Source organism: Bactrocera latifrons, unplaced genomic scaffold, assembly GCF_001853355.1.
Source record: "Bactrocera latifrons isolate USDA-ARS-PBARC rearing strain unplaced genomic scaffold, ASM185335v1 scaffold_38, whole genome shotgun sequence".
In the NCBI taxonomy this organism is placed as follows: Eukaryota; Metazoa; Arthropoda; class Insecta; order Diptera; family Tephritidae; genus Bactrocera; species Bactrocera latifrons.
The window spans coordinates 224081-240798 of NW_017537023.1; the positions used below are offsets into that span (position 1 = coordinate 224081).

A 16718-nucleotide genomic window follows, 5' to 3' on the forward strand; every position below is an offset into this window, starting at 1 on the left:
CATTCAGCAGTCAACAAGCGTTACATTTGCATAACGGGACTAAGTATATATGAACACATGCAAACATACAAACACTTCTACAAATATTTCCTGTTGCTAGCAAAAATTTGTACCTATGTATGTATGTATGTATATACATATAAATATTTACAACTGTCAAATGTGTTTTTATGCAAAAATTCCTGTTCGCTGGTGGAATTTGCATACGAATATGTATGCTTGTATCTGCGTGTATATGTATTTAGTAATGCGATTTGGCTAGAAAGTAGAGAGTGCAGAGCTCAACCGACAAATTTACAAAGCGTTAATAAAATGTGCTTCACTACATATGTATGTATATGTGAGTCAATATGTCTGCATGTATTTATGTTCTAAATATGTATGTATGTTTGTATATACATTTAGGATGATCCTTTAGTATTGTATGCTTGCGCGCGTTGGCGTTGTGCTAGATATTATGCAAATGCCGCGCTGTTGACACTCGCATTTGCGGTCACATTGCTGCTGTGGCAGCACTGGCTGGCGCAGTCATTGTCGATGTCAACTTTTTATTTTGATCATTTTATGAAAAATTCATTTGCGATTTTATGGGTAATGTTTGATGCGCGTTTTATGTATTTTTTGCGCCTTCACATATATATGTACATACACACATATGTATGTGTGTACATAAAACCTCATGCATATTTATTATTTTAAGCTTGATTGCATAACTGGTGTGTTTGTGGTGAAATTTAAGCAATTCGTGATGTAAAAATAATTACCATAAAATAGATTAGGAGTGTTGTGGAAAATTAGTGAATTATTGGAGAAAGAATGGAAAATGGCTTGTTGAATATTTTACCGTTGGAATTGAAGGTTATACTTTCGCGTTAAGCAAAGCAGTTGAAGCAGCGACCGTGCAGTGAACTAGGTTAGATTAGGTAAGGTGATTAGTCCGGCAGCAGAGCAAAATATCACACTTATACTGTTATATACAACCCTTGGTGATGCCAAACGAAAAAATATCTATAATTGGATTGGCTCAAGCGGCTCTCGGTCTTAAACCAAGTATCCCCTAGGAAGCCAAAAAACCATCCGTTTGAAGACCTAAAATCATGTTGTATGCTGGGTTTGGGACCCGCAACTTAAAAAAAAATACAAATGCAAGGAAAACAAGTAAGGAAGGGCTAAGTTCGGGTGTCAGAGAACATTTTATACTCTCGCATCAAACACCGTATTTGTGTAAAGTTTTATTCCGCTATCATTATTGGTTCCTAATGTATATATTATACAGAGGAGTCATCATATGGAATTCAGAATAGCGTTATATTGGAAGAARGCGTGGTTGTGAACCGATTTAACCCATATTTGGTACATGTCATCAGGGTGTTAAGAAAATATTATGTACCGAATTTCATTGAAATCGGTTGAGTAGTTCCTGAGATTTGGTTTTTTTTCCATAAGTGGGCGACGCCACGCCCATTTTCAATTTTTAAAAAAAGCCTGCGTGCAGCTTCCTTCTGCCATTTCTTCCATAAAACTTAGTGTTTCTGACGTTTTTTGTTKGTCGGTTAACGCACTTTTAGTGATTTTCAACATAGCCTTTGTATGGGAGGTGGGCGTGGTTATTATCGGATTTCTTCCATTTTTGAACTGTATATGGAAATGCCTGAAGGAAACGACTCTATAGAGTTTGGTTGACATAGCTATAGTAGTTTTCGAGATATGTACAAAAAAATTAGTAGGGGCGGGGTCACGCCCACTTTTACAAAAAAATTACGTCCAAATATGCCCCTCCCTAATGTGATCCTTTGTGCCAAATTTCATTTTAATATCTTTATTTATGGCTTAGTTATGACACTTTATAGGTTTTCGGTTTTCGACATTTTGTGGGCGTGGTAGTGGGCCGATTTTGCCCATCTTCGAACTTAACCTTCTTATGGAGCCAAGAAAAACATGTACCAAGTTTCATCATGATATCTCAATTTTTACTCAAGTTACAGCTTGCGCGAACGGACAGACAGACATCCGGATTTGAACTCTACTCGTCACCCTGATCACTTTGGTAGGGTTATAAAACCCTATATCTGACTCTTTTAGTTTTAGGACTTACAAGCAACCGTTATGTGAACAAAACTATAATACTCTCTTTAGCAACTTTGTTGCGAGAATATAAAAACAGACTCTTTTGATGACAGCTACTGCAAATACATTAAGGATTACGATTTAAGGGCATGCAACTAGAGTGTCCAAGGGCGATGGACGAGACAAGGATTGAGACGAATAGGTCACTCTGAAGACACGTCTCCAGTGTTTTAGACGTGCGTACACTTCCAATTCCTAATCTTGCTTCGGGCCATGATACTCAAACGCAAAAAACGCATATCAACAAACACAAGGAAGGTTCGACGTCAAGAAGCTGCAATCACTACAGAAAGCCGAAAGAGTTTCTACTCCTCATCAGCAAGGCGATATAAGGACGTAAGCAAATGAAATTATGGGTTTGCGGATAAGGAAAAGAACAACTGATACGATCAAAAGTATCGTCTTGCAGTCGAGAAAAAAACAGACTGCCTACCTCGTAACGTTACATTCGACCACAACACGTGTGGGATGGAATATAAGGTTTCAAGACCGGAGCATACTTTAGTGATCTAGTGACTGATGACGGTAGCAAGTGGAAATTATAGAGGACGTTTCATTGTCTGGCCACGAAGAAGCTCAACCAGCGAATACCCTTTTAAAGAACAAGAAAGCGACTAAAGCCGATGGATTATGGGCCCAGCTATTCAAAAGCGGTGACGAAAAAGAACTAATTAGAAACATGCAGCAGCTACTTTGAAATATATGTTCGGGCAAAGGCATTCTCCACCATTTTAATTAAAGTATGATCTGTAAAGTGCACAAAAAGGGAGATCCCACAATCTGAGCCAAAGGCTCCTCAACATCTATTGAGAATGTTGTGTGAAAGCTTAAAACCCACCGTCAACAGACTATTTGGACCTCTAACGAACCTTACTGCTTAAGGCCTGGAAAGTCCACAACTGATCAGATATTCACCATGAAGGTCTGAGGGAATTCGATGCAATACCCGCCGAGCGAAGCTGAGGAAGAGGTTCGCTGAACCTTTTACGATTTACGCTGGGCCAGATAGATCTGGCAACCGCGCAGCTACTGGTAGTTGACCAACATTTGCTAACAAAGTTAAATCTACCATTCAAGAGTACGAGAAACCTAACACCTAACCTCAAATCACCTAAAACATGTATATGTACGTTTTAAAGAAAAATTCTACATACTCTCATATTTCTAAGTATTTACCAACAAATTGTCCACATCAGAGCAAACTATAGAAACAGTTTCAACCAAAATGTTATCTTTTTGTAACTTCTGCTTCGTTTATATACCTTGAGAGGTTTGTCCCTTTATTCGTCTGTATATAAGCGAACTACAATTGTTCACCGATTTTGAAGTTAATGGTCTAAAATTGTTTCCTCCACAAGAAGTTGCTCAATTGTAAACCGTCGATATTGAACAACTAGAGCATATAGCTGCCATACACACTGAATGATCAAAATCTAATCCTTGTATGGAAAGCATTTATATTTGACAAGATATCTTCACGAAATTCGGAATGGATTATTTTTTAAGATTATAGTACAATATCCGAAAGTATGGATCAAATCGGATCAGTGTAATATAAAGCTGCCATACAAATTGAGTGATCAAAATCGACTCTTTGTATAGAAAACTATTTTATTTGACATCACATCTTCACGAAATTTGGCAAGAAGTATTTTCTGAGGCAGTGACGAAATCTGTGAAGAAATTATTGAGATCGGATTACTATATTACATAGCTGCCATACAAACTGAATGATCAAAATCTAATCCTTGTATGGAAAGCTTCTTTATTTGACGAGATATCTTCACGAAATTTGGCATGAAGTATTTTCTAAGACAATGGTACAATATTCCAAGAATTTTTCAGATCAGACTAGTATAGCTTACAGCTGCCATACAAACTCTGCTAAAGATAATGCACCTGTACCTGTGAAGATATAACACCATTGTAGCGGAAGTTAAGATTTCCTCTTCTTTGGTTGTTCTTATTAACAACGAACACAGCCAATAAATTATTTTATTTTATTATTAGAGCATTTATGTGTATGCCACTAAGGGTCAGTCATATATTTCACGATAATTTTAAAATTTTAAATGTTTTTATGTTTTTTTCCTTAAACAAAGCTCGTATATTTTGCTTTACACACGAGCATTTACGTGATTGTATGTCTTCTGCATGTATGTGTGTGCATGTATTGCTGCTTAAAATGTCCTTCCGCTGGTGTGGTGAATAACAAACAACGGTGAATATGAGGGAAATAAATTTTTATAGCAAAGTATAAAAGAATAACACACAAAGGTTGGCGCAGCTGTCAGTTTTATGAGTGCCGGCATACAAAAATACAAACATACACACACATATATGCATTTTAAGTTGCTCATATGCATTACAGTTTGCTCATGAATTTGCGCATAGGAGCATTCATAAATGCTTTTGCATGCATTGAGTCAGTCTGGTAATGTTTCATATGTCTACATGTATGTATGTATATGTATGTTGGTATATGTATGTGTGTTTGTGTATTTGTTATGCTTTCTATTGTGCTTGGTATATAGCATATGAAATTGGCCCTAACGTGAAAAGCATTTTATTTGCTTTAAATTTATTAGTGTAGTTTTTATGGCGCACTGAATTGAGGGTAACACCCGCACACCAACAACAAGCACTCGCATATATGCATATTATTACACACATATGTAGATATACTATCCGGCGCCTTTCATTGTGGCCACTGCAAAAGCAAGCAAATCGAAAACAATACGTGGCAACAATATGTCAAATGTTATTACACATTAAATTAGTCAAGCGTGGTACGACACGTCGTATGAGCAACCGCAACTCACGACTTAGGGCAGGTACATAAAACTACTGCGCCAATAATGGGCGGGGTGTGAGCGTGCGACGGTAGTTTCACAGTAATTTGTTACGTTCCCATATAAATATATATATATATATATATCTGTCCGTCTGTCCGTACATACATATGTACATATATGTATGTGCGCTGCTTAATAATTTATGTAATTCATACCGCAGAAAAAACGTAAGTGCTTTTTTACACACGCATAAATACTAATAGAAAACACTGCACACACATACATACACCTACAGTAATACAGTTATACCATATATTCGCTAGCGTGTTGAGTGCAGCGCGCTTTTTGTGTGAAAATATAGAATTTTTTAATTATTTGGACAAGCGTTCGCGTCAGAGCTCATTTATATGTATGTGGAAGATTATAAGCTTAGGCAAATAACGTCAGCTAATGAAAACTAGCTCATGTCAATTACACACCGCCTTTTTTTATATTATTTTCACTGCATGAAAGTATTTCGAAAGCACTTAATTCCGAACTTTGTGGCATTTTTTTTTGGACTGCAGAGACACTCCATCAATAATGAGCGAAATTCATATTTGCAAACCTGCTGAATTAAATATGAAGCATGAAAAAGAGAGTGAAACTAAAAAACTTATTGCTTAAATATACAATTAAGCATTTCATATAAGCTTCAACAGGATGCCAAACTACTGAAAACAGCTGCTTGTTTGAAGTAAATTTGGCTATTAATGATCAGTTTGAAGAGATCATAATGATTTGAAGCAAAATCATACTGATATCTTAGTAAAAATTTGTTGTATTTATCACTGAATAGTAAATCTAATCAATGGCTTCTTGAAAACTTGCTTACATTTTTTATGTTTATTGCGAAATTTTGCAAAGATTTCGGCCAATACTAAATTTTTCTTTAGTTTCTTTTAAAAAATGATTTCCTTAAAAATACTCTACAAAGCAACAGAAGACAAAATAAAAATTGTATCATTAAAATCACACTTTGCTGAAGAGATAAATATTCCTTCATATTAAGATAATAACAAAGCTCTGAGGTATACCAAAAGATTTCCAAAAGCATTATCTAAATCAATCCAAAATAATGACGAAGCTCCAAATTGACAAAAATACTGTATTGTAAAAGTTTTGCATGTCCAAATGCCTCCAAATGTGTTAGACGAAAAACTCGAATTGGTTCGAAACGGTTTTAAAAAATGCCACATTGGCATTTACAAATTTTACACAATATCTAACTTTAATTAAATTAACCTAAAATTGGCTACCTTATTGGCACAACGGCGAGAAAAAGATGAAAACTACTTTAATTTTTTCTAAGTTCGGTCTTCTTACAACAACTACAACTAGCATAAACTCAATAAAGATTCTTAAATTTATGTAAAAAAACACTCTAGATATTTTTTCTTTTATATTTAATCCAAGATTAAACGGGACGCTTAGGCATTTAACGCCACAAAAAACTTCAAATAATATAAAATATTTTATATAAATGAAAGCATCTATGGAGAATGAAGTCTTGCGTGGAAGTTCATGCAAGTGAGGAAAGTTCTGTGTTGCCATTCACTTCGGAGTGGCAAGAAACGATTATTTTACAAATGACTCTGGTAGTTTACGACTTCCAGCCTTAGACCAAGCATTCTCTGGGTAGCCAAAGAACACCCGTTAGAAGAAGTGCTAACGCCAGAAAGTGAACCGTCCCTCCCAGTAAAGTGTCCTGGGTTTGGAACTCGCCACGTAAAAAACATTCCCTCTGAAAACTTAACAACAGCCTCGAAAGAGAAACCCCCTTTTTTCTGACAACCGCGGCAAACGCATTAAGGCTAATGATATGAATAAATGTCTTCGTCAGAGTGAAAGCTGATATCACCGCCGTCCAAAAAATACGATCGACGGGACAAGAACTGAGGCGAGTAAATCCTTGCGGCATTTGGTACAGCGGCCTAATAAAGGAGCGCAAATTCGTTGTGAGATTCCGGATGGGAGAGAGACTGCGTGATGGCTCGGTGAATGAACGTCTAGTCACAATACCCACCAAAGCGAAGTTCTTCAACATAACGCTAATTTTCGCTCACTCCCTGACCGAAGAAGAGGACAATGTGTCCAACGATGTCCTCTTATGAGCGTTTGGGGCGCACCTATGAGAGCTGCCCCGACATGATGTCAAAATCGTGCTTCGCGACTTTAACGCTAGAGTGAACAAAGAAGTCGTCTTTAGCACAGCGATCGAGAAATTCAGCCTCCATGAGAAAACATCCCCAACTGCGTTGAGGCTGATCGACTTCGCCAGGGTTCGAAATATGGTTATCTGAAGTATTAGATTCCAGCACAAGAAAATACATCAAGTTACCTGGCTGTCTCTATCTATCATGTTATCAAAGACGAAAAACTCGTATCCAATGAATTAGAAGTGCCTACACTCCGAGATCCTAACATTGACTCTTGTTGCAGCCTCAACAAACACAAGAATGGTTCGACGTCGAGAAGCTGAATTCACAACAGACAGCGGAGTGATTTTCTACTCGACTTGTACTCCTGAACTCTGAGAGTACACGTCAACAACTCGGTATAAAGGAACTGTGTGACGCCATTTCTAGCTCCTTGCGTTCTAGCTGCTGCAACCGAAACCATTAGTTTCTAGAAACTGCAAAAGAACACCTGGTACGACGTGGATATTACAACAGTTATTCTGCTTGTTTAACAATATTTCGCACAGAGAAGCATTTTTTAACGCGTGAAAAGCTTCGAAGAGTATAAATTTCATATAAAAATCTTTATGTTAAAGTCTTAAATATAACATAGTACACTAAAATAAGGAACAACAACAATAAACGGATATTGCAATAACATTAAAGGACTTTGTAACAAACAATAAAAATGTTAGTAACTAAAGTGACCACAAAATAGTTGTCAAAAAGGACCTTTGGTGTAGAACACTCACCAAGGCACACATACATACACATATTTATGTGTGAGTATGACATGGCAACTAAATTGTACAGTTCGGTTTACATGTATATGCATGATTGTGCAACAAAAAGTTAGTAGTACTACGATTTGAACCAATTTCGCTATAGTTTGCTGCCAACTACTGTTATTATTATTATTGTTATTGTTATTTGTTAGTGTACGGTTATGAAATACTCACTTCTCCTTCAGGCAACTGCGAAAGTCCTGCTGCGAATCGGACTCCTCCGGCATTTGCTGTTGTTGTTGTTGTTGTTGTAGCAGCAGTGATTTCTGTTGTTGCAACAGCTGTTGCTGAAACAATTCATGTTGCTGTTGTTGCAATTGTTGCTGCTGCTGACAGTAGCTTTGCAACTGTTGCTGTTGCGTTGGCGATATAGTTTGCTGTTGTTGCAATTGTTGTTGGCTATGTTGAGTCGACAGCTGCTTCTGATAGGGGTGTATGCTGTTGTGAGTGATGTGGCATAATTTATTGCAATTGTTGTCCAGTCCATTATAATGATTGCCATTGTAGCGTTGCTGCTGCTGCTGTTGTTGTTGTTGCTGTGGCTGTTCTCTTGCTGCTGGCAAATGTGTTGCCTGCAATTGGCTGGCGGATTGCGGTTGTTGCTGCTGTTGTTGTTGTTGTTGTGGTAGTTGGGTTCGTTGCGCAATATTCGTCTCGGACGATTGATTGATTAGGTAACCGAGCGGATACTGCTGCTGCTGCTGCTGCTGCTGCGACTGTGCCTGCTGGGACGGACTATTCTTGCCAGAACCAGGTGAAATTTTACCGGCTAAGGCATCGAGCGAACTTAACATTATGTTAACGCTTTGCTGCGATTCTCAATTTTTGTGTCTTGCGTCTGTCGTAACGGCAGGCGACGCTTTTACGTGTAGCCTCCACCGGACAATATGGCTTCTGTGTTTCGGCAACTGTTGCTAGTAGTTATGCTTTCACTTTTGTATTCTCTGCACGCTGGCCGATAGCTCATACAACAACAAAATAACAAAATATGAAAGCAAATCAAATCGAGCAGTCGAAAGTGCGCAAAAGCGTTGCGCCCGAAGCTTTTAAAGGCTTAAACTCTTCGACTTAAGTTTATACTAAAGCACGTCTCAAACGCGCTACTCGCCACTCACGACAACTTTTACTTTCAGTTTTTAATAATAACGGTTTTCCGTTGTCCTTTGTGTGCGCAGAACTGCTTTGAACTTCGTTTGTTTGTATAAATTTCAGAAATTCGCTTGCGTTTGCTTTTGCCTGAAGGAAAAGTATATAAATTTTGAAAGTTCGATATTAGTATGAGTGACACTCAAAATGTATGTGCGCATGTAGTTAAAACGAAAATGAATAGATTATATAATGCATGGTGTGGAGGGGTAGTAAATATTGCCGATTGTGAATTATGTTAAATTCGTTGTTAAATTGGCTAATGAAGTTTATTTTAAATAAAATTAGTAATTATATATACGAGACAGTTATGGTATTTCGTACTTTAAAAAGAGCTGAAAATAGTTTCGGAGACTTTCCAAGACTATCTTTGCTTTTCATGAAAAAATTCCACAAACTCTTGGATTCTGTTAGGACCCCTGTCGATTGAAAAATAAAGCGTTGGCTTCCCGGGAGGCACATAACAACAATAAAAATCAAGTTCGTGCCATTTGAAGTCAAAATGTTGTCATTATTGTCAGGTTATGGCATTATTGTCAAACTGAGAGCATCATACTCAAATATATGCCATTATTCTCAATATTATATAATTATATATTTTCTCAAAATTGTGTTATTTGAGTCAAAATTATATCATAATAGTAAGAATTATGACATAAGTGTCAAACTAGTATCAATGGTGTCAAAATAATGTCTATATTGTCAAAGTTACGACATAGATGAAACAAAAAATGGCACAGAACATGATTGCACGCAAAAATATTGAAAAGCGGCCAAATTGTCTTTGTTGTCAAAATTACGGCCACGTTATCAAAGTTAGGTCAACATTGTCAATATTATATTATTATTATTATTATTTGCACGATTGTCATTATTAACTTTAACAATATATATTCATTAATATCATCGTCGATCATTGTCAAAATATATCACCATTATAAAAAATATTTTGTTAAATCAAAATTATGTCAATATTGTCAAATGTATGACATGACATTGAAAACGAAAATAATCATTAATGTCATTGTTGTGAAAATTATGTCATTATTATCATCATTGATCATTGTCAAAATACGGCACCATTTCTAAAAATATATATATTATTGTCCAAATTAAGTTTTTATTGTCAAAATGATGTCATTATTGTGGCAACAAATGGTCTCAGAAAATGAATACAAACGAGAATAGTGAGTTGTGCATCATTTGTTATCAAAATTATATCACTTTGTTAGAAATTGTGGTATTCTTGTCAAAATTATGACATTTTTGTCAATATCATAATATTATTTTAGTCCATTTATGCTATTTGTGTCAAAATTATATTATTATTGTCAAAGTTATGACATTATTTTCAAAAATATGTAGTTTTTGTTAAAAATATGTCAGTGCTGTTAAAGTTGTCATTATTGTAAAATTATGGCATCGCTCTCAAAATTATGACTTTATTGACTATATTTCATCACTATTATTRTTTTAAAAATTGTCATTATTGTCGATAAAACTGTCATTAATGCTAAATTTTTGTATTCTTTTCCAAAATATGTCATCATTGTCAAATGTATGTCATTATTGTCAAAATTATGTCTTGAGTGCGACATCAAATGGACACAGAACATAATTGCAAAAACCAAAAATAATTAATTGCGTGTTGTTTAGTGTCAAAATTATATAACTTTTGTCAAAATCGTGATATCAGTGGCAAAATTATGATATTTAATATATATTAAGATCGTAAAAAATATGGCAGTACAGTTAAAATTATGTCATTGCTGTAAAAATTATGCTCATTTCAATATCATTTTAGCAGCGGCGATTCGTTAACATGAATTATCTTTATTTTAAACAATTTCTGTTCATTTTAAACATCAAAGCTAAATAACTTAAAGTTCTCTACTCCTCAAAGATTTGTGTGTTTTGTTGCTTTTACTTAATTTTGTGCGCTTCACACTTTCACATTGTCATTCACTGACATTAGCAGTCACCCTAGTTAAAATGGGTTTCAATAATTTTTTTTCGCATTCACAATAACGCTTTCGGTGAAAATTAATTATTTGATGAAGAAAAGTCACCACAGTTATTCAGGTCATAATTTTAGTAATTTTCACAAGTTTCGGTTTTTTACAAAACTGGCGTCATAAATTTTGACATAATGAAAGCCATGATTTGGTCAATTGGTATAATATAAATCGATTTGAAGATTTTAATTTAAGTAAACAAGTGATCAACCGAATTCAATTTCAGACATTTTACATGCTGTTGGATCGAATATGTCACTCCAAGGAACGAATTTCTGTTATCAAGCGAATGGTAAGCACATATTTACTAAAAATTTCAATCTTTTCGCCCCCTAACAATTAAATTTTTTGTCCAAATAATGATTTTGGTAGGGTTTTAGATATGATATCAAAATATGAAACCCGCCGAACCATTTTTATAAAAAATAAGATTATTTATGCTTTTTGAGTGATGAGCACACCAGCTGACACAGCTTTTAATGACAAAGACATATACGGCAAAAAGAAACATTTTAACATCCATGCTGCTGCACTAAAATCAGCTGTCACTGCAGAATGTTGCAAGCATATCAAAATTAATTTATACTTTTCCAAAGCACATTTTGTCAAAATTTACTATTGATTTGCAAAAATAACTAAGTTCCACTATGAAAAAAAAAAAATTCCAAAAACTATATTTTCCTCGCAAGTCATTCCCACACACAATCTGCTTTTCGCAAATTTAAAAATATTTGTTCACATGCAACACTCCTGTTGCTTGCTCTTGAGTGCATCTACGCCTGTCATATTTGCATATGTTTATGTGCTTAATAACTTAGGTCAGCCACATTTCACTTAAACTGCCAAATGTTGTCCACACCTCGACACACACACACATACAGCCACTGTTGCGATAGGCGAACACACACACACACACACTTGTGTGAATATATTTCATTATTATGAGCAATGCTTATGCATGCGGCAAGTGGAATGAAATCTTCAAAACGGTATTTTACAGTAAGGAAATATGTAAGCAAACACACGCATACACGCACACACTCACAAATGTTTGCATACTTGTTTAGTGGACTTTCGTCTAACTTGCCTTTGTCGTGGGATGCTTCGCTGCTCGCTTTTCCTTCACCAAAAAACACAAAACAAATTTAAATAAGTACCTAAGTTTATAAAAAAAACAATTGTATATAGAATTTTCAAAGCAACAACAACAGTAAATATGAATATGTGTGTGTGCATAGGTATGTATATGAATAAACACATATGTGTGTGTGAGTTGTGTGTGCGTGTTCGCTGAAGTGCACCTAAGTGTAGTTACGAGTCGAAAATTTGTTTTCTCTAAGCAAACTTCGAATTGTAGTAAACACGTAGTAAGGTACAAGTTCCAAGCGCCTCAAGTTGTGTAACAGCGCTTGCTATCTTCAGCTCGTTTGCTCTCGTTTTCTTTTCATCATATTTCGTTATATGAAATATTAAAACAGCAATATGAGTGTGATGTAGGTCACGATTTTTTTTCCAAATTTCGGGATTTTACTACTTTTTGCTAAGTTTTTTTTTTGTTTTTTTTTTGTTTTTTTTTTTTCTAAGGACTTTTTGGTACATCAAACTCTCACTTATAGCGGAAATAATACTTATTATATTTGAAACACGGAGAATATCTGCTTTTCTCCTTTTCTATATGTGGATATATCACATTTCTATAATTCTAACCTCTAAACTATTCTGTAATGTAAATAAAAATATTCTGAACTTTTTGAGTAAAATATGTTCTAAATAGAAAGTGAACTGATTATTGAGGATCATCTTTTCTATTTTTCTAAGTATCGGTTAACTTTTTATAGAATGAGATCTTGTGTCAAGCTGCCTTGCTGACGTTGACAAGGAACTTAGTTACTGAATAACTAGCAGACCTCTAGCTTTTTGCCTAAAGAATAAAATTTTCCACAATTTGAAATTTTTTTTTTTAAATATTTAATTGAATTTCCTCATATACTCACCTAAAATGCAAAATAACCTAACATCACTTTTCATGTTTTCAGGCGAAATAAAAATGATATTATAGAAACCACTCACATTGGAACAAACAAACAAAACAAGATATAGCGATTTCAATTTTTTTTTATGAAACGCTGTTTTACAATAAACCACTCACATTGAAACAAAATTTAAGGTTTGATTATACAACGATTATATATTGGTAATCATACACTTTTTGAGTTTTAGTTATAAAATGGATACAAATAGCGATTTTTTTTTTTTTTTTTTTTTTTTTTTTGATGATGATACACTGTTTTGCATTTGAGGTGACGACATTTTTTTAAGTTTTTTGTTATCGCCACACATACAAGTAAGAAGTGTGAAAGGTTTCTTAGCTCATGCTGTCTGTTTGCAGATAATAACGAGACCCTATTGCCTTTCACTATACTCTCCTAATCTTCCGAAAACTTTCCAAATATTTATTTTAAAAAATGTAAATTGGTTAAGAACTTCAGGTGGTCAAAAGAAATAAACGAATTTTACTGCAAGAAACAATGCAAGCATCTTTCCCAGGAAATATTTCGTTGAGAGTTAAAATAAACTATTCTTAAATAGTACTACAGAAAACCTTATAGAATTAAAGCCGAACGTTAGAAAAAAATAATTTAGAAAATTTTTCTAGACTTATGGTGCAATATAGGAAAATACGAATTAATTTAAGCACATATAGAAAAATCTTAAAAAATATAGGTGGCAACCCCACTTAAATTTTTTTTTCGGTTGTAACTATACCACAATCACTTTGCAGTTAGGGAAATACAAATTAATTGCAGCACATATGGAAAAAGTAAAAAAAAAGGTGGCAACCCTACTAAATTTTTTTTTTTGTTTTTTTCGTTCGTAACCATACCAAAGTCATTTGAATACATATAGAAAAAATAAAATAAAATAAAAACCGATGGCAACTCTACTCAAAAATATTTTCCGGTTGCCACAATCACTTTGTGCTATTTTATTACCAATGTTAATTTTATCCTGACAGATGCATTAATTTTCAACATACATGTGGCATCCTATTTATGCCCTAAACTGGATATATTGTACGTATGTATATACGAGAACTAGTCCCTCAATTTTAAAGATACCCATCTGAAATTTCGGAGACATCCGACGATTGTGGGCCACTATAGCATGTAAGTGCCATATAAACCGAACGAACGGATAAAGTACTTGTATGGTAAGCTTTCTCATTTGACGAGATAAAAAATTAAGTTTTTACAGAACTCTTTTATTTGATGAGATATCTTCACGCACTTTTAGTATTTTCTAAGACAGTGACGTAATACGTGCAGCAATTTTTCAGATCGGTTAACTATAGTATAGGTTGTCAAAAAAGTCTTGCGGTATTTTTTATTTATTTTATTTTTAATTTTATAATGGTTTAAATGGCATGAGTCATCGCCCAGCTCTTGGCCGATGCTTCGGCGGCTACTATGCCCGTTTCTTTCGACCACCTCTACACCAGAACGAAAACGAAACTGTATCGGGTCCATAAACTGCACAAATTTTATTGGCGGCTTGAGATTAATTTTTGCCTTTATCGTAGTAGTACTGTAAAATATGCTATTCTTCCTCTTTATTTTGCTCCATGTTTGCGACGCTATAACTAACGAACGACTTAAAAAAAAAATGGCAATCAATAAAACACGTGTTAGCGCGTGAAATTAGCTTTCCAAAAAGGTATAGCATGACCCGATGCGACGAATAAAACTAAAACTACGCGCTCTCAGCACCAACTAGCGAAAATACCGCAAGACTTTTTTGACAACCTAATATATTATTTGACGAAAGTTACAATATCTGAAAAACTGTTTTCAGATCGAACGTCTATAGCTAATAGCAGACATAGAAACTGAACGATGAAACTCATGTCTTTGTATGGGAACTTATTTATTTACGAGTATAAATCATTGTTTAGCTTCGGTGTAACCTAAGTTAACGTTTTTTTTTTTCATGTTTATGTATGTCATCATACTTTATAAAAATTATCACGTAATTTTACATAAATATATATATTCGATGATAAAGAAGTTTTGCACGTTCAACGCACTTTAATTATCAACAAAAATTTGCATTTTTTCTCAGACAAAAATCAACTCAATGCGGATATCTCATTATGCATACACACCACATAAAACTAAACTATATAAACATCTAAAAATGCATGTTAAATAAACATTTTTCAACCGCATTTCAAGCACGTGATTCATGAATGTATTTATGTGAGCAGAGGCTTAATTGTAGGCACACTTTAAAGCGGCGATTCAACAATCAAACTCAAAAGCATGCGTGCCATACACGTAATATGCTCGAGTGTGTCTTCTGCTGCTACTTCTTCTTCTTCTTCTCTGTGCACATATTAAATGTGAGAGCATAGTGACAAATGCTCACAATCCCACACACACACATATACACATGCGTGTTTGTATGCGTTTTTACAACTTCACTTCAGTGCCATGTCTAGTGCATGACCAAAAACCAACACCGGAAGTGAGTACGATGGCTCTTGAAGAATATTAGAAATTGTAAAAGCTTGACACACAAAAGCAACAAAACCGAATGCAAACACAAGCAGACAGATAAATGTAGAGATGTAGGCGCATACCATAAACTGAAACTACCGCTAACCAGTGCACAAAAATACACAAAAGAGCGTGTTAGAGATTTGAGTTGAATTTTAAGTATAGAAACTATTCATATTGAAACAAAATCTGAGTTTTGGTTATAAAACGGTTATATATTGGTTATCATACACTCATATTGAACCAACATATGAGTTATAAAATGGTTATTGATTAGTTATTATATCTGACAACGATTTTCAATTTTTTTAATAATACACTGGTTTGCAAGCCACCACTCACATTGAAACAAAATCTGAGTTTTGGTTATAAAACGGTTATATATTGGTTATCATACACTCATATTGAACCAACATATGAGTTATAAAATGGTTATAGATTAGTTATTATATCTGACAACGATTTTCATTTTTTTGTTGAAACGTTATTTTGCATTTTAGGTTTCGATATACACATATAAATAATCAGCTTTACAATCCAAGTCGATTTAGCCATATCTGACTGTCTAATCGTTTGTGTATAAAAACTCGTCCATCAGCTTTGGTTAGCTTTTGAGATATCGATCTGAAATATGGCATACATCGTTTTCTCTCTAAGGAACTGCTTATTTGTCAGAATTGCCGAAAGCGGTTCACTATAAGATATAGCTACCACACGAACTGTTTGTTCGAACTTAAGTCTTTGTATGGAGACCTTTTTTATTTGACCACATATCTTAATGAAATTCGACACAGATTATTTTCCGACAACCCGCTGGAAATTTCGTCTAAATGGTTTAGATCAAACCACTACGTCATTTAGCTGTCATATAAATTGTTCGATCAAAATCAAGTCCATGTATGAAAACCCTTTCTAGTTGTCGAGATGTCATCATAAAATTTTGCACAGATTATTGTTGAAAGCATTCCTACAATATTCGGTAATATGGCTTAGATCGGCCCACTATAGCGCATAGCTGCCATACAAACTGTACTACCAAAATCAAGTGTTTGTATAGAAAGAGTTTCTATTTGAC

General features: G+C 34.7%; 1 protein-coding gene across 3 annotated transcripts in view; it reads right to left on the minus strand.

The window, feature by feature from the left end:
- The window catches only part of LOC108972125 (CUGBP Elav-like family member 2), a 294009-nt gene that overhangs the window by 180797 nt on the left and 96494 nt on the right, over positions 1 to 16718 (minus strand). For all 3 annotated transcript variants that reach the window (XM_018938609.1, XM_018938610.1, XM_018938608.1), the window contains exon 2: positions 8101 to 9162. In XM_018938609.1, the coding sequence (XP_018794154.1) occupies positions 8101 to 8720 (620 nt within the window). In that variant the 5' untranslated portion in view covers positions 8721 to 9162. The remainder of the gene's footprint in view (positions 1 to 8100; positions 9163 to 16718) is intronic.